Raw genomic sequence first — 18,470 nt, 5'->3', positions numbered from 1 at the left:
CATGCGCAATACCTAACATACCTGAGCAAAGGGAGGGGAGAGTCCCCTTGGCCCCGCTCGGCTCCATTGGCCGAGCGCTTTCTTCCAGGCCAATTCGGGGGCGGGGCACGGAGGCACCCAAGAGGCTGAGATGCGAAGAGAAGCGCTTTTGTCTCTCTGTGTGACCCAAACACCTGAAACTCGCCCGCGGGCAACCCGTAGGTTGGTCGGATGAGTCCTTCAGAGAGGGAGAGTCCCTTTAAACGCAAGGAGGATTTGTTTCCAGGGATTGTTTCGCTGCCGTCTGACAGTTTCAACCACAAGCACCAGCAACCCGGGTGATAAATAATTAGACTAAGGCTCCTCCAGCGTTTTCCTTTTACTGTAGCCATCTAGATCAGAGGTCTCCAACCTTGGCAACTTTCAGCCTGGCGGACTTCAACTCCCAGAATTCCCCAGCCAGCTTTGCTGGCTGGGGGGTTCTGGGAGTTGAAGTCCGCCAGGCTGAAAGTTGACAAAGTTGGAGACCTCTGATCTAGATAGTGAGCCCTTCCAAGGGGAAGCGATTTATTTTCCTGCCTGGCTTCCGTGGAGGCAGGATCTCAAAGGAAGAAGAGGCGCTCCGGGACAGCCACTTTGGAAAAGTTGGTGCTATATACCTTTTGAGGCGATCGAAAGTTTCAGATGGGGTTTATATCTTCTTTCCTTCTTTGTAAATTATCACTGGAGTCATAATGCGCAACTATGCACTGCACACGCACACACACAAAGTTTTGTTGAAAAGGAATTTTCATTTTCAGGGAGACAGCCCCCATCTCAGAATTATAAGATGGGAGGTGTGCTGTGTGCTTCTCAACTTTAGCAATGTTAAGATGTGCGGACTTTAACGCTCAGAATTCCCCACTCAGCAAGAGAAATGCTGCTGTAAGGAGAGGTGCGCGTCAAATGACCCGGAGAAATTTTAGAAGTGGCTCCTAGACAGACACACCAAATAATCTTACCAAACTGTGATTGTTTAGTGTGACAGAAGAGAAATATTTAATACATGGTTGAAGAGAGATCATGTCTAATTTTAAATATAAATGAAAGAAAATAATTTCAGGATTGTTGTGCCATCACTCAGTACTTTCTGGAACTCATTTATTTATTTATTCAACTTGTATAGCCATCTAGCATCACTCAGTGACTCTGGGTGGAGCCTAGCAATAAAACAGCATTGAAATCAAAACAAATGAATAAAAACAATAAAAGCAAACATAAGACATGCAATAAAAACTATATTAACTCACACACCACAATAACCATATAGACACTAGGAAATTCAACCAATACATCACATTCAACACAGCCATTCTAAAAGCTATCCACCATTACAAACCCTCAGAGCAACGGCAAAATCATTACAAAAATTTCAACCAGTTTCCAATTTCTTTTTAGGAAAGATTGTTGAATGAGTAATTGGCTGAATGAAGTAGGCTCTTTTCAGTTAGGATTCAGGTTGGGTTACAGCACTGAGACAAGGGTAACCAGGCTTGTGGATGACAGATTCAGGACAGTGGTAGTCCATCTGTTGTGAACTTCCTGGATCTATTAGTGTCATTCAATATCATTGACTATACTTTCCTTACTCTGTGGGCTGGGAGTGGAAGCCCAGTGATTTTCTTCCTTCATGTCAAGTTCAAGTCGGGTTTGGTGCTGGGGGATAGGTCAAGCCCTAGGCCTCTGTGATGTAGAGTGGCTTAGGTAGGGCTCAGATCTTTCATCCCTCCTCTTTAACATCTATATGAGGATGTTGGGAAAGTTCTTCCAGTGGCATGAATGCAATATCATCAATGTGTTGATGATACCCAATTATATACAGCTGATCAAGCAACAGTGTCCCAGTGTTGCCCTATGACTGGAGGTTGTAAGGGTTGTAGGGGAAGGACCAGTGTTGATTTAACCCTAGCAAAATGCAGTGGCTCTGGGTTTTGATACTCCTGGATCCAGTGAGGTATCATCTAACTCTTGCCAGGATTGCAGCCATGGGCAGGGGGGGCAGGTTCACACAGATTTATCCTGTGCACAGTTCCTATTACTAGCCAAGATCACAGTTACTCACACCCTAGTTATTTCTTGGTTGAATCATTGCAACATGTTGGACAAAAGGTTTCCCTTGAAGACCATGTGGAAATTGCAACTGGTCTAAAGTGCAGCAATGCAGACGGTTTTGGGCAACACATGTTTTGTCCATGTTATACAGTTGCTGCACAAGCTTCTAGTTTTTCCAGGTGTAATTCAAGATTCTGATATCACTTTTAAAGCCTGAGTGGCACAGGAGTAGGTTGTTTATAAAACGCCTCTCCCTGAAGGTATCTGCCAGTGGACCAAGTCCAATTGGGTGGCTGCACCCAGGTCCTTTCCTTTAAATGTTACCATACCATCACTAGCAGCCCTTGCTTCTTTCGCTGAAATCTGGCAGATTTTTATCCTCCTAGCCTTCTGGAAAGCCTTGGCTTGAAGACCTGGCTCTTCCTACTAACACATTGGAGTGTTGTTTTATGCTTTTTATTGTTTTATTATTACTTGTAAACTGCCCAATATTATGGTACATGATGGGCAGTTTAAATCAATCAATTTTGGGCCAAATCAGTGACCCCATAAGGGTTAGGGTTAGGCATACAGTATTCAATATCATCCTGGGCCACGGGTTGAGAATTATTCTTTTAAGGAGCATTTGAAATGTTGGGATATATTTGGGAACTTTTAACACTATTCGAGCTTCGTAATAGTAACTGGGCTGCATGGCACTTTTGTATTCCAAAAAGGGCACCTCAAAGTATATGAGGGTAGCTGTGTGGTCCCAGGAAAAGAGGTGGCTTCTATTAAAAGTTCTAAGGAGATGCTTCATTCAAACTTTCGTTTGCTCCAAAGCATCTTATTTATTTAGACTTAATGTAACTTGCTATACTGCCTGCCAATTGTTGAATAGTCTCAGCCATTTAAAATGGAAAAGGTAAAATGACAAATAACAACAAATAGGTGAAATTAATAATCAACTGTTCAAATTAGCAGTTGAAAGTCTACAAAAATATGTGTTTTGAAGGTTTTTAAAAAGCTCATAAAGATCTTAGGTCATTGATGGTTAACCTTTTTGGTGCTAAGTGCCCAAAGCGTGTGCACGCATATGCATGTGTGCATGCCCAAACCTCCAAAATGCAATGCGAGCGCCCCCACCCCCATGCATCTGTTCTGGCTCCCCCACACCCCGTTTTGGCTTCCAGGTTGGTGCTGGAGGCCTTCCAGGCCCAAAATGGGGCATGGAGGACTTCACGCTCCCCCCAGTGCACCGTTTTGGCTTCAAGGTTGGTGCAAAAGGCCTTCCAGGCCCAAAACGGGGCACAGGGGCCCTCACACACAAACCCCGAAAATGCAATGCGAGTGCCCTCCTGCACATGTGCCCCCTAGCACATATGCCCCCCACGCATGCACCTGCATGTCCCCCACATGCGCCCCGCCCCTGCACATGCGTGGCAGAGACCCGAAGGCCAGCGGGAGGGACACATGCCTTTGCGGTGGAGCTGGGCTGGGGCAATGGCTCTGGGTGCCCGCAGAGAGGGCTCTGTGTGCCATTTGTGGCACGAGTGCCATAGGTTCGCCATCACGATCTTAGGTCCTTCAGGTCCTAAACACCAGGAGTCATTAGGAATTATAGCAATAGACAAAACCAGTAAATGCATAGATTCTGCAGGGCATGCATTCCAAACAGCTTGAATGGCAATAGAGAAAACTTGTTCACCAGTTGTTACAATGGCAATTCTCAGTAAGCATAGAAGTGCATGCAGAAAACTCTGTTCTCTCAAATAATCTGGATCTAAGTAATGTAACATATTCAAGATAATTTAGTGTACTTTGTATTTTGCCTAGAATTGGCAAATAAATTTGGCCTTGAATGCAAAGCCTTGCACAGTCCAATTAGTACTAATTACCTGCTTTGCCCACAAGGCAAGCATAATCAGGTGAACCGCATAGCAACAGATCTATTTATTTATTTAATTGTGCAGGACTGAGCTAGGTTTTAAATTCATGGGTTTTAATTGGGTTTTATTTGTATATTTTAATTAACGGGCTTTCAAATAAGTTTCTTAATTGTTTTTATTCTGTATTTATATTTATATGTTTTTAAATGCCTGTGAACCGCCCTGAGTCCTTCGGGAGATAGGGCGGTATATAAATACGATTAATAAATAAAATAATAAATAAATAAATATTTTCTGATTTCAGTGTAGCACCTTTCTGAATTTCAGAGATACTTCCTACATTGCAGCATACATACAACCATGATAACAATGACAACAACTTTAGAACTGTTATTGGATCTAATTACGCATTTCCACCCAATGAGTTCAGAAAATTATTTTCTGGAGAACATTGACATCCGAAAAAATGAGCCAGTTTGTAGTACAGTGTAGAACAGTGCTTTTCAAACTTGACACCTTTTAATATATGTGAACTTCCAACTCCCAGAATTCTCCAGTCAGCATACTTACTCTATCCATTCTGTGATTCATTTATTAAAAATAATGAATTAAAGAGATTGATATATCCCAGTGATTATAAATAGGTTCAGTTGCTGTCCTTCTACAATATTTAAATTTTTTCTTTCCACTTCGCATTCCATTGCCTTGCAATGGAATAATGTCCTAAGTATCTTTCTCTGAACCAATTATCTTGAAAAAACAGATGTCAAGCATTTAAATGAGTTGCTAAAACAAAGATTAACATTTGGCAAATGACAGAATATAATATAAAGCTGTTTGCTGCCTCAGGATACAAACCTCAAATGCATGGTTTGATTAATACTTAATTTAGTGGTGATGGTTAGAATATAATCACTTCAAAACACTTGCCGCTTTTGAATTTTAAACACAGTGTGGTAGGATTAGTTTGCAAAAGAAAGAAACTGAATGAATAATAATAAACCATTGTAGAATGCAATTACAATTTATGATTGCCCATATTTGGCCAAGCACTATACATACCTGCTGCATTGTCTAAGTTCACCTACTTATACGCAGTAGAAAATAAAAGGCAAAAGATTGCGACAAATCACACCACATACTAATTCATTCTGATCCACTAAACAGAATACATCTTACAACTGTTCTGAAGCATTAACAATATTCTGTAGCTTTTCTTAAGTATGTTACCCAAATTGGAGTAGGTGTCACTTCAACTGCATAACCAGAATGAGATTTTATGTGACTGCATTTACACAATGTGCTAAGGCAGTATGTGGTTTGCTCCCTGCCAGCTTCCCAGAAGGAAGGTCCATGGAGAAAATGACAGGAAATTGGAAATTCCAGGCTGACAGGCAGGTGAGTGATTGCTACTGTGTAGGAGAGGGAGTATGGGTGTGTTTGGGAGTGCAGGAGAGGTGCCGTGTAGGAAGCAGGGAGGAGGCACAGCTTGTAAGGAGGTGTGCAAGAGTGCAAGGGCAAAGGATCAGGTGTGTAAGGGTGTGGCATCAGTTGGTATGTGTGTGTGAGGGAGCACAAAAGGGACAGTGCAGGTCAGGAATGGTGTGAGGGCGTGAGAGATGTAGCCACGGTTGGTGGGGCACAAAAGATGCTGTACACATTGGGGAGGGTGCACAAGAGAGTGAGAATATGTGAGAGGCACTGTACAGGTTAGGGAGGTTTCATGGGATGCAGATAGGTGTGCAAGAGCGGCATGACCCGGATTAGGAAGAATATGTGAGGGTGCACAAGTGGTAGATAAGTAAGTATGTCTGAAAAGATAACACAACAGATCATGGATTGTCCAATATGTTTTATTATTTTATGAAAATATACAGTTCAGTATTTCAGAAGGTTCGTTATGACTTAATACTATAAAGAAACCGAAGGAAAGTGACTTGCATTGTAGTGCATATTATTTGAAAATTATCTTTTTCTTTTTCTATGTTTCAACTTTTTTCTTGAATTTTTTTATTTTTTTCTTCCTTACTCTGTATTTGTTAATTTTTTACCTTCTTGTTTAACAGTTTTAATAAAGTTAAAGTTTTATATACTAAAAGGAGATTGTTTTGAAGTTACACCTAGAATAGAAATTCACTACAATGTGCTAAAGTTCTTCTGTAAAAAAATGTGATATGATACAATATAAAAATGTAGAAAGATATATGAATTTTCCACCTCACTTATAAAAAGATAAATTTGTGGAATTTCTATTTTCCAAGAGCTGTATTAAAAAACTATGCTGTTTAATGCCCTGAATAATTTTTTTGCACCTGCCATTCCAATCAACATTTTAAGTTGCTGTTTAGAAAAAGTCAGCTATAATCACTCATCTAATCTGAATTTAAGAGGTGAGATTAGTTGACAATTCAAATAAATCTATCTATCTGTGTGTGTGTGTGTGTGTGTGTGTGTGTGTGTGTGTGTGTGTATATGAATGAGACAAGGCTGTCTTTCAGCAGGAAAGTAAGATTCAGTATCAGTCAGAAAATATTTAAGTTGAATGTTGTTTTTTTTTTATAGTATTTACATTCTCTTTTAACAATTACTTTCCTCATGATATTTTCCCAAACAAAGCTAATAACTTTATCTGAGAAAGGTTGCACTTGTATGCTCAAAATGCATTACCTATAAAATAAATTTGGGATAGATTTTCAAATAAAATGATATGTATCTAAACCCTTTCTACATCAGAATCAATTTTAAAAGAATGATATTCATCCCAGAACTTCCGTTTCCTTATCCATATGATCCAGCAAGAAAACATGAAGGTAACTACCCTTCCAACAAAAAGGTTGTACTTTGCATAATTGTGATGTTTTCAAATGCCACAGCCTGTTAGATGGAATCTCATATACCTATGTTGTTGCAAAATAGATGCAGGTCACAAAATTACAACTTCAATTTTTGCTTAGAATGCCAAGATTTACAAATATTAAACTTTCAAAATTATTTAATTTTAAAATGTATGGCTAGCCAAAAAAAATTGCTGAACGAGATGATTGTACTATATAAAAACTTAACTTTGTTATATATCTAAAATATTTATTAGTTCACATAAAGAATGTATATAAAAAATTTTTTTTTGTTAATCACCTATACAAAATAGAACTCAGTCCAATGTTCCATGGAACATTGAATCTTTCTCCTAAACACAAACTATGCAACACTTCATTAGGGATTTTTAAAAGGGAATTAAGAATTGATGCTCCTAGTACTGAGATCACCAAACACATGGTTTGGGTTCTGTAGAACCTGAATCCAAGTTCCTGCCTGACAAAGGAGGAGATGGCTAGACTCTGGTTCCCTGTCCTTTCAAGTAGGTCATTACACATAAATAGTTAGGTGGCATATAGGATGTAAAGCAATTTTTAATACACATGGATCTCTAAAAAACTGCATTTCATGTAACTGAGCTATACATGGAATTAAGGAAGTCATACCTGTTTACAGTATATTCATATTTAGGAAAATATATAAGTGACAGAAATACAAATATTTTGAATTTAAAAAGTAAAAGATACTAATTTTATCTGTTTTTAGAATAGGATCATCAACAGTGCACATGGTTTAACTACATTCTTAGAACTTTTTCCAGCTTACAGTAGATAAAACTTTTCCTTAGTTCACAATATACATACTACATTTTAGTTGCTAATTTTACAAGAAAAATTTACAATAATGGCAATAAATATTTTAAAATGGTAAAAAAAAAACTTGTTGGTAAAACTAGAGTCATTTTAAGTATTCCAGTTGATAATTTTGTCATATTCCTGAATTCTTTGTTTTATGTGAGAAAGTTTGTTCTTTAGATATTCACATCGTTCTTTCTTCTCCTGAAATGTGGGATCCTGAAATACAAATGATTCAGTAAGTAAATTTACAATATTCATCCCTTTGGATAAGTAATAAAATATGATTTACAACCACAATTTAGCCCAACATCTCTGTTGTTAAATGAGACAATTGTTAAGTGAGTTGTGCCCCATTTTGTGACCTTTCTTGCCACAATTGTTCAGTAAATCACTGCAGTTGTTAGGTTAGTAACATAGTTATTAAGTGAATCTGGCTTCCCTATTGTCTTTGCCTGTCAGCAGTTCTCAAAAAGTGATCACATGACTTCAGAACATGACTACATATGAACCAGTTGCCAAGCATTCACATGACCATAGGGATGTTACAATGGTCATAAGTGTGAAAAAAGGAAATAAGTCATTTTTTTCAACGTTGCTGTAATTTCGAGCAGTCACTAAGCGAATGGCTATAAGTCAAGGACTACCTGCATTTGGAATGTTGTAAGCAGTACATTTAATTGATGAAATTAGTATTTATATAGCCTAAATAGAAGATGAATGAAAATAAAATCTAAGGAAAACTTTATTCTGAAGAATAAATTTTCTTAGGAATTTATCCTTAATAGTTCTTTCTTTCCTTTAATGTTCATTTCATACACAAAGTATATTATTTAATTTTATGCATATTAAATCCCTATGTCCGTGATGGTGAACCTATGGCACGTGTGCCAGAAGTGGCATACGGAGCCATCTTTCCGGGCACGCGGAACCATCGCCCGTTGCTCTTTTGGGTTCCGGCATGCCAGCCAGCTGGTTTTCATGTGCACCTGCGTGCCCAAAACTGGAAGAGCAGCTGCCCATTGTGCATATGCGTTTCAGGAAGATAATCTTCCTGTTTCAGGAATGCGCATTTATCCCTTTTTCGAGACCCCCCCCCCATACTCTTCGTTTGAGGAGGAAGGGAAAGGATTGAGGGAAGAAAGCCTTTAACAGAGTAACAGACTGCCAGAGCTCCAGCTTTCTTCCCTCGATCCTTTCCCCTCCTCCTCAAGTGAAGAGTATGGAGGGAGTATCGAAGAAAGGAAGAAAGGATAACGTTTGCTTATTTAAAGAGGACACGCCTCTGGTGCGAATGTCACGCCCCCTGGAAGGCTTGGTCACTCTCTTAAGAGTGGGCTGCCTGCAAACAATTGAAATAATTTTGAAAAGATCTTCGAAGTCTGCCCTTCAGTTGCTTTCAAGTTTGGAAAAACGTTTAACAGAGTAACAGGCTGCCAGAGCTCCAGCATCCTTCCCTATCCTTTCCCCTTCTCCTCAAGAGAAGCAGCTGCTCTGAACCATTGGCTGAAACTGGGTTGTATGAACCAATCCAGCTCCGAGTGTTTACCCTGCCTCACTAGGGGTAAACTAAGAGTGGCTGGCAAGGTTGGGAGAAAGAAGGGGGAAGGGAGAGAGTTTGGATCAGTTTCCTGCCCTCCCTCCAGCCGTCCCGTCTTTTTCCCCTGCTTGAGAAGTGACTGTGAGAGGAGTTGTTTATGGGCTCAGGTAGGATTAGCTACCAGACTGGGGAAGCCACAGTGAATTTCAGTCTGGCAGTCTGGAGAGGGGAGAGCAGGGGCAAGAGAGCAACGCAGGTCCTCGCATTTTGGCAGTGTTTGGCTTTGAACGTGCAAAAGAGAATGGCCGTCAAGAGAAAAGTTTTTTTGGAAGCTGCATAAAAGCTGCGGTTATTTCCAGCAACTGGAGGAAGGCGTTTTTCTCGGCTCTGCGCAAATCGGCTGAGATTGTTCTTCACAGCGCTCCTGGCCACCATGTAGCCTGTAATGTAATGTAGCCATTTTAGACCTGTAATCACTTTCCTTAGGAGGGAAGCCGCCAGTCGGGTACCCAGCTGGCCCTCTTCCTCCCCTGCCTGCTGCTCCTTCCACCACCACTCCCTTGCCCATGGCAATGGCGGTTCTCATGCTGCCACTTCCCCAGTGGCACTAGAGCAGGCAGCAGGGCAGAGAGGGCAGTGGCAGGCTGCAGCGGCAACCCGTTCGTGCCGGCTAAGAGACAGAGGCTGCTCTTGGAGCATCCAGGAGAAGGAGAAGCCTCTGGCAGGGAGGCGAGCTGCCCCAGGAAGACCGGAGGAGAGCACAGCTCCTCACTCATGGAGACCCATAGGCTGGGAAGCAGTCGCAAGTGGCAAGAGGTGTGCTGGCAAGGAGGTGGTCATGCTCCTTGGCGGGAGAGGATTGCACCAATCTTTGCCAGCGCGAACCGCCTGCCTGCCTCATGCTCCGGGCAGTGTCCAGCATGGCTGACATGGCTGGCCGCTGCCTGGAGCACGAGGCTGGCAAGCCGCTTGCACCAGCAAAGTTTAGTGCAAGATGCTTTCCAAGCCCAAAACGGGGCGGAGGTGTATGAAGCGCATGTGTGTGTGGGCGCATGTATGTGGGGGGGTGCATGCGCAATGTGGGGTGCATGCACGGCAGGAGTGGGGGGGTCGTGCATGCATGCGCATGTGAGGGGTTCGCATTGCATTATGGGTGCTGGCGCACACATGCTCTCTCACACGCACACACATACTTTTGGCATGCAATAAGAAAAAGGGTTGCCATCACTGCTCTATCTTATTGGGAGAACATTTGATACACAGGAAAGCTCTATCCTAGGCTCAAATATGTAATCTTGGCAGCCACTGTAGAAAATTCTTAAAATATACTGTGATTTGGTTTGATATAAAACACCTCAGGCACTGCAGAGCAGCCAAGCCATTATTGGATTTAACTGGGGAAATTATATCTGATGCTGAAATCCTGTCTCCATTTATCAGTGAATGGAGTAAAGACTAATCATTCCACTGATTTCAATATGAGAGAACACAGGAATTTGTAAAAGCCACTTTACATTGAGTAGGACAATGAGTCCATCTGGTACAGAATGAACAATAGAATTACAGACAGACATTTTCTCCAAACTTCTTTGAAGATGTGAAGAACTTAATTTGGAAACTATGTCTTTGCTGATTTTCTTTGCAATAATGGCTCTTTTAATATCAGCAAACTGATAAATCCTAAAAGCTCATAGATCTCTGGTGGTGTTTTTATTATTACTCTGGACATCAGTTATTGACAACAATGAATACATAAGTAAGACAATACTCACATTCTTTTTCTTTTTATACTGTTGGAGAACATTGGCGATTCTGTCGTGTTCCTAATAAAGAAAACATGTAAAATATCAATATGTTTCAATTACTTGTTAAACTTATAATATTCTATATAACTGTTTTACTTTCTATTTTGTACAATGTTTTGTTCTTTTATTGTTTAACTATTTCTCAACTTTTTAACATTGCTACTTTGTGACACCATAATGATTATGGGCAATATACAATATTATAAACAATCAAAAACTTTACAACCAACAAAAAAGGAAAGTAGAGCAGGCATATAGTGATTACTAGTTCCAATCATTCTATTGTTAGATAACAGTGTAAAGTTATGTACAGTAACCAAGACCTTCTTTGTGTCATGTCTAGCAAGTAATGGAACTTAGTAAGAAATATAAAATATGTATGACTTCAAAAAATGAAGGGTTTATCACAATTAAACCACTGATCAGGTAATTTATCTTTCTACTTACAAATACAAACTTTAAATCCATACTTACAAGAGTATTTCCAGGATGCTGAGGAAGCTTCCTCATAAGTGCATCTAACTCATCAAATTTCTTCAAAACTGCCTGAACTTCGGAAGACAGTTCTTTATATTCAGAAAACTGATCATTAAATACAGCTTTATAACGGTCTCTTTCCTCATTTGTCCGAATTGCTGGATATTTTCTATAAGCAATAAGTTTCCAATCAGTGCTATGTCAACAATTCAGTAAATTGTAAATGTGTGTATTATGGAATACTGAAAATTTAACTTTAAAATGTGTAACATGGAAAATTATTTACAGATTATTAAAAATTGCATCAATTAGGCTAGAATCATTGTTTTCCATGGCTTACAATATTTGGATTGCAAAAATCAGGACAATCACATATCTGAAAAACATTTGGTGGAATGGAGTGGAACAGATATTTTAAACATTCTAATAAGTTCATGGATTTACACATCATATGATTAAAGTATGATCTGACAAAGTGACCATTGGTTAAACTCTAAGATATTTACAAAGTAATAGCCAAGTTGACTTAAAGACTAAGACAAATCTAAACAGCCACACTGCAGTTTGTTTTAATAAAAATTAAAAATCAAAATCAAAAGTGTACCTATTTTAAAAAAATTAGGAAGTCTTCTTGTGGCATTACAGCTTAAGCAGCAAATTTTTTAAGAAAAGAGCCAGTTTGGTCTAGTGGTTAAAGCACCAGGCTTGGGAGACACTGAGTTCTAGTCCTGCCTCAGCCACGAAAATCAGCTGGGTGACCTTGTGCCAGTCACTCATTCTCAGCTAAACTCACCTTACGGAGTTGTTGTTATGGGAAAATAGGAGGATATGGATATGTTGCATATGTGAGGACCCAGATTGTTGGGGGGGGGGGCAATAAGTTGACTTTGTAAATATACAAATAGAATGAGACTATTGCCTTATACACTGTAAGCCGCCCTGAGTCTTTGGAGAAGGGCGGGATATAAATGTAAATAAAAAAATAAAATAAAAAATATGTACATCACTTTTTAGTTATTTGTAAAAATAAAGATGACAAATAAAAGTAAATAAATAGTGAATAACAGACTAACCTTCACAGTAAGCTACATTTGTTGGATTTATATATTGTATTTTTAAATCTTATAATGTACTTTATTCGTTTTTAAGTTTATTACTGGAATCAAGCCAGTGTGGTTTGCAAATTGTGGTTTAGGGCTTAACGTAGCGGTGATTTAAATGCTGTTTTGCATACTAAAAATACATATACTTACGCTAAGTAATCTGGCATCACTATTGGTTTAGGAATATGTCCTGCTGGTATATGGCCATTAAGTACTTCAGGCTTCATTTCTGTACCCTTCAGTGTCTTTATTGCTACCTTGGATGTGTCATTTTCATGATCTTCATACTATGTAAAAAGAATTTTTAAAAGTTTTACTTTTGCACAAGTTTGTATTAAGTAACTAAAACTACAATTCTCCAGTGCTAGTTTGTTGAAATGAACAATTGTGTTCATTTCAACAAACTAGCGGTGGCTCAGGGGCTAGGACGTTAAGCTTGTTGATTGAAAGGTCGGCAGGTCGGCGGTTCGAATCCCTAGTGCTGCCGTGTAATGGGGTGAGCTCCTGTTACTTGTCCCAGCTTCTGCCAACCTAGCAGTTTCAAAAGCACGTAAAAATGCAAAAAGAAAAAATAGGGACCACCTTTGGTGGGAAGGTAACAGCGTTCCATGCGCCTTTGGCGTTGAGTCATGCTGGCCACATGACCACGGAGACGTTTTTGGACAGTGCTGGCTCTTCGGCTTTGAAACGGAGATATGCACCGCCCCCTCTAGTCGGCAACGACTAGCACGTATGTGCAAGGGGAACCTTTACCTTTACTCTCTAAATTCATTTGGACAAGAAATTTTGCAGCCAAAATAGTATCACTGGCATCTTGAATAATACTGTTGTTACAGAGGCTTAAGGTACTACCTAGTGCCCTACCCCAAACCATCCTATTTGAACGACTTGAGAAAAAATTATACTTAAACTTTTGAAAACTTTCACATTGCTTTTTAAAACCCATAAAAAGAGCAAATCTTTCATGCTTTTCCACTGAGTTTTGCAGGTGGCAATATCTGCAAGATACTGCGGTAAAAATTCAACATCAGGTAGGGAAATCATTTACTGAAAAACAAGGTGGTGTTAGTAGAAGAACACCAAATCGACATTTGTGAATTTTCACCAAAACAGATTTTTTTTCTTTGTAAGAATATTTTTTCATGTCTTTCTGAAACAGACACTTTTGTGAGGTAACTCAAATTCAGTAACTACAAAGTAAACAGAACATACGCAGTTCTGGTTCTTACCATTCTCTTTGGGGCAAATGATTGTGACTTCATCTAATAAAAGAAACAGAAATAACAGTATTAAATGTATACATTCAGAGTGTAACTGCTGATAATGCTATTATGCAAATTCATTTCATTTTGTATTGACAGAATATAGATTGTAGTAGGTATATGCCTTTTTTAACCTGTGCAGAGAATTGGTATGAAAGAAAATTATCTTACAAAAACATATGGTACTTTAGTCTACCAATAGAAAAATATTTTTATTTAGGCAGACTTTTGAAATGTTAACTGTTCTTTTCCATTTTATTTATTATTAAATTTATTTGCTGTCTATCTCGAGGGTCAAGGCTACCCTGAGTGGTTTTATTGTTGTTTTAATGCATATTTTGTTTTAACCACAAAATTTCTATTTCTTATTTTTATAATCCAGTGCTGCTGTATTCAGTGACTGATAGAATAAGGAGTGATTTTCATAAAGCTTTACCTACATAGGAATTGAGGAACATGACATAATAACCAAATGCTTGTCCTCGAAAATTAAAATGGTTGAAAATCTTTTGATAGCAAGCTTATGGATATCACTTTCTAAAATAGAGAGAAATTCAGGAAAAAAGTTGTGCGACACTACATGAAAACTCACATAGTATAATCAATATATATGGCTTATGTTTATAGTTCTATTTTAAAACATCTTTGGTTTCAAATACAACTCTTGGCTAAGAACTCATATATAAAACAACAATGGCAAGTTTATTAAAAAATCCAATTACTTATCTACTTGGTTCTGAAGATACTTATATTTTGCTTCCATCTATCAATGCAGAGAATTTAAATTTTTTATTTTTCAGATTACCCTAAAATAAAATTTAAAGGATTGTTGTGGGAAGAAGCAATTACAGAGGAAATCTTTTCTGCCTTTCCCTAAATCCAAGCATTACAAAAAATAGCTTTCTACCCCTTTATTGAAACTTTTCTAGGGATCTACAATGATTGAAAATGTTCTTTAACTTTCCAAAAGCTCTGTTTCTCCCTAGCTGTCTTTGTTCGATATAGTTTTTTTTCTGAATCTTAAGAGAGAAAAAAATAAGGAAATAACCTTTATGGAAGCAATATACTCCATTGTTCATTTAGAAATACACATAAAGTACAGCTTTGTGTCTGTACTTGAAACTTACCTGCTCTTCCATGAACTCTCTGTGTCTGCGTGCAGTTTCATGTCTCCATAATTTTAGGCAAACAATTGCACCGATGAGATATATAATCATTGTTACAAACAAAAAAATTATTCCTGCTGTCTGTCCCCCTTCTATACGGCAAAAAGCAGCATTCAGTGGTGTGTTAAATAATGAATATGAGCAAAGTCCTCCTCTGTTTGCATCATTTACATAGACAATAGCAGCTGACATATATAAAATAAACAAGGCCACATTGATTCCAAATTCAGTTAAAGGCCACCAGTGGGAATCCAGAAGAATAGTTCTGTAGTACATTGACATACCAAGTACTAGAAGTATGATAGTCACTATCCAAACAAGCGCTGCTACAACAAGAACAAAAGGAGTTTTGGGTCCACTGTAATAATAACCACCATACATGCTGCTTGCACCATAGCCATATGGTTGTGAAAAGCCAAACATGTTATACCACTCATTGTCTTTGTGAATATAAGCTGTGACACAGGCAAATACAGCTGCACCTAAGAGCAGTTCAACAACAGCCAAGATTCTAAGCAATCCTGCCCAAGATTTCATGTAGGAATATCTCAGGTTAAAAGCTTCTACTTTCTCACTGTATGTCAGAGCCTGAGTCTGCCTTCCCAGAGAACCATATGGATCTGGGGGGAGAATACCTTCAGCTTCTTTTCGTGAATTGTAAGTCCCTCCTGATCCTCCATATGGATCTTGATAAGTACTTGGTGTTGAAGTATGGTCTGCTTTCACTGGAGTAAGTGTTGGAGATGATGGTGGAGAACATTGAGTTCCATCTGAAATGGCAGATACTGGCTTTTTCCATTCAGGATCACCTCGTTTTCCTCTGAAGAAGTTTTTCCATGAATCAGGAATGAATTTTCTCACTGGTTTGAGATCAGGCATTTCAGACGACTCTTCATCGTCACTTGGATAAAATTCAGGTCCAAATGGTGGCTGTAATGGAAGAGGCGGTGGCAAAGGTTCCGAATTTAATATCTCCTCAGCATCTTCTGGGGAAGGGGAATCCACATATACTTTATCATAATGGACAGAACGACTTTGCTGCCCACTTCTGTGCTCCACTGATGTATTCCTTGAAGACATCTGTGACCTCTTCCCCTGTTTCAGAAATAATAAAAAAAAACACCTGAAAATTGGGGACAAATAGTTCAAGTGAAGCCTTAAAAAAAGAAAACCATCTAAATTTCTGCACTCTGAGGCAGGAAAAAAAAAATCTGACATGTAATCGCTGAGCTATAAATCCTCTTCCATAGTAAGGCAGCTCAGAACTCCATTACACTTGGATTGCTTTAAGTTTGATATTGGGTTTATTATAATTTAATGCTTGAATTTCTCTTGTGAAACTGTGAAAGAGTCCTTGAAACCAGTAAAGAAGGCAAAAGTTTAATGCCTCATGTACAAGTTCAAAGTCCAGACTACTCTACTGTGATGCTTGGATAGTGTGAGAGAATCCAATATATATAAACAGGAAAAAGCAACACAGTGGCCATATTTTAGAAAATAAAATGTCCACGAGCTCTAATTTCCAGGTATTCCAGTGATTTTCAATGTGGGCTATATATCACCCTCCACAGATGTCATGCCATATTTCTAAAAGTTCACCTTCTTTATCTGATGCAGTTTAGATTAATAAACTATGTGGATAGAAAACCAAACTGAACCTTCCCCCACCCCTAAGGACAGTATCAGCGTGCATAAGCGCACAAACGTGCCTACCGTTCCTGTCCTATTGTTCTTCTTTTCTTCTTCCTATATATGTTTATATGTGTATATACTATATAATCTTTTTGTATGATGTTGTGACAAAATAAATAAATAAATAAATAAACTCTGATGGGTTTATAGAGAGGTAAATAAGAAAAAATAAATACAATTTGAGAATCTTATCCACAAGTTGTTGAGCAAAGTTTGTGCTGCCTAGAGAGAGAGAGAGAGAGGGAGGGAGAGAGAGGGGGGGAAGGGGGAAAGACTGGAGATATCCCACACATACATAGCTGCTATTTTCCAGCATCAAAGTGCACTTTTAAATCTACAACCTTAGACCTAGATAACCATTAAACTTAGCGGGCCTTACTTCTAAGGAAATATCCACAGGGTGTCACCAGAAGCGTCCGAGAAACACGAATTCCCACCCAATTCCGCACTGCTTCCCATTTCCCCCTTCCTTTGGTCCCCGCAAAATCACGCAACTTGCGCGTATTGCCGCTACCACACCTTGCGCCCGCTCCGCCCTCACTCCAAAGCCCCGAGCGGGATAGAAAGCGGCGCCTTCCTGCCCGCGACCTCGCCAGCCACGCCCGATCCGTTGCTGGGACCGTATTTACCTCCACCACCACCCCCTCCGACAATAAAATGCCCCACTCACTCTTTCAGACAAAAAGGGCGGGCAGAAATATCCCGCTACGGACGGAGGCGCAACGGCCAGAAGAACAATCCCGTTTCCGTCTCCCTTTTCCCGGAGGCGGTTACTTTCGGGGGCGTCTCAGCCTCAACCCATCGTTCCGCCCATCTGGTCATGCGCGAGGCCCTTCGGGCTGCTAACGCTGCCCTCCCTACCTGGCTCGCTTGCTTCAGGTAGGCCTGGGAAGGACGACACAGGTGGCTTGCTTCCGCTTTCTGCGCCACACACCCCGTTGCATCCTCCCGTCCCCGATTACAAAAATCGTAATCTTTGTTTTTTTTATGTTTTACTTTACACCGCGGGGAACGAATCTCTTTTAAAGGACGTTGTCCACGTTTCAAAAGGAAAAAAAACACCACCACCACCCTCGACTGTTAGGACAGGACAGCTTTACTGGCAAATGTGGGTAAAGACTTGGGTTATTATTACCGGCCAGAAAAAATTAGCACTTGGCAAGAAATGCGAAGTGGAATAGGATGCTTTAGAATAGTTTCACCCAACTGTCTCCAACTTCGTGGAAGTTTATTTAAATAGTTGCCATTGCAGGTCCAGCTGGTGTGGTGGTAGGGAACAAGTGTTTTTTTAAAAAATTTCAATTAGATGTTTTACAGAGAGTATAAAACACATTTTAAAAAAAATAAAATTCTAAGTAAACCAAGAAAATGTCAGATATTAGTTTTTTTCAATCTTACCATTACTTATGAATTATAGACTGTGTTATATCTCTTATTTAAAAGATTAAAATTGTCAAATTTTGAGCCAAAGGACTGTCTTGAGGCTAATTATTGGTCCAAAGTACCTTTCACAGGGGGAAAAAAGTAAAAACATTTTTTCAAGGTGAAAAGCAAGATGGGCTGACTGTCTTCAGTGCATGGCTATAGATAACAGCTGTGGTCAGTGATTTGCCTACTTTTGTCTGGTGCTGTAACATCTCTGCTGCATCACCTGCAGTTCATTTTATGCAGCAAAGTGCTTTGCCAAAAGGTAGCTTGAAATAAAATGCCCTATTGAGGCATTGCATAGACCTAGCAGTTAGTCATAAAATACATGTTTTGCAGAGAGCAAACTGATAAATCTTAGGCAATTAGTGGCATCTGAAAGTATTCTTGC

General features: G+C 39.4%; 1 protein-coding gene across 3 annotated transcripts; it reads right to left on the bottom strand.

Moving 5' to 3' along the window:
• Positions 1 to 6,329: 6,329 nt before the first annotated feature.
• Positions 6,330 to 17,632, bottom strand: MARVELD2 (MARVEL domain containing 2). Of its 3 annotated transcripts, none has more exons than XM_058168864.1 (7): positions 17,325 to 17,632; positions 14,924 to 16,057; positions 13,764 to 13,796; positions 12,685 to 12,821; positions 11,429 to 11,600; positions 10,922 to 10,972; positions 6,330 to 7,828 (listed from the first exon to the last, which is right to left on the bottom strand). In XM_058168864.1, exons 2-7 carry the CDS (start codon positions 16,040 to 16,042, stop codon positions 7,718 to 7,720), a joined length of 1,623 nt encoding a protein of 540 aa, XP_058024847.1. In that variant the 5' UTR covers positions 16,043 to 16,057; positions 17,325 to 17,632; the 3' UTR covers positions 6,330 to 7,717. The 3 variants fall into 3 exon arrangements, with proteins under 3 accessions (XP_058024847.1, XP_058024850.1, XP_058024849.1); XM_058168867.1 differs by lacking the exon at positions 17,325 to 17,632 and adding an exon at positions 17,174 to 17,288; XM_058168866.1 differs by lacking the exon at positions 17,325 to 17,632 and adding an exon at positions 17,034 to 17,164.
• Positions 17,633 to 18,470: the final 838 nt, after the last annotated feature.

Source organism: Ahaetulla prasina, chromosome 2 (assembly GCF_028640845.1).
Source record: "Ahaetulla prasina isolate Xishuangbanna chromosome 2, ASM2864084v1, whole genome shotgun sequence".
Lineage (NCBI taxonomy): Eukaryota > Metazoa > Chordata > Lepidosauria > Squamata > Colubridae > Ahaetulla > Ahaetulla prasina.
This window is presented reverse-complemented; position numbering and strand designations above follow the sequence as displayed.

Excerpts from the sequence above, each read along its gene's own strand:
- MARVELD2 (XM_058168864.1), bottom strand. The coding sequence starts at position 16,042 with ATGTCTTCAAGGAATACATCAGTGGAGCACAGAAGTGGGCAGCAAAGT. Across the intron at positions 11,601-12,684 it reads GTGATGCCAGATTACTTAGC|AAAATATCCAGCAATTCGGA; the intron begins GTAAGTATATGT and ends TATTGCTTATAG. Across the intron at positions 7,829-10,921 it reads AGTATAAAAAGAAAAAGAAT|GATCCCACATTTCAGGAGAA; the intron begins GTGAGTATTGTC and ends TTTGTATTTCAG.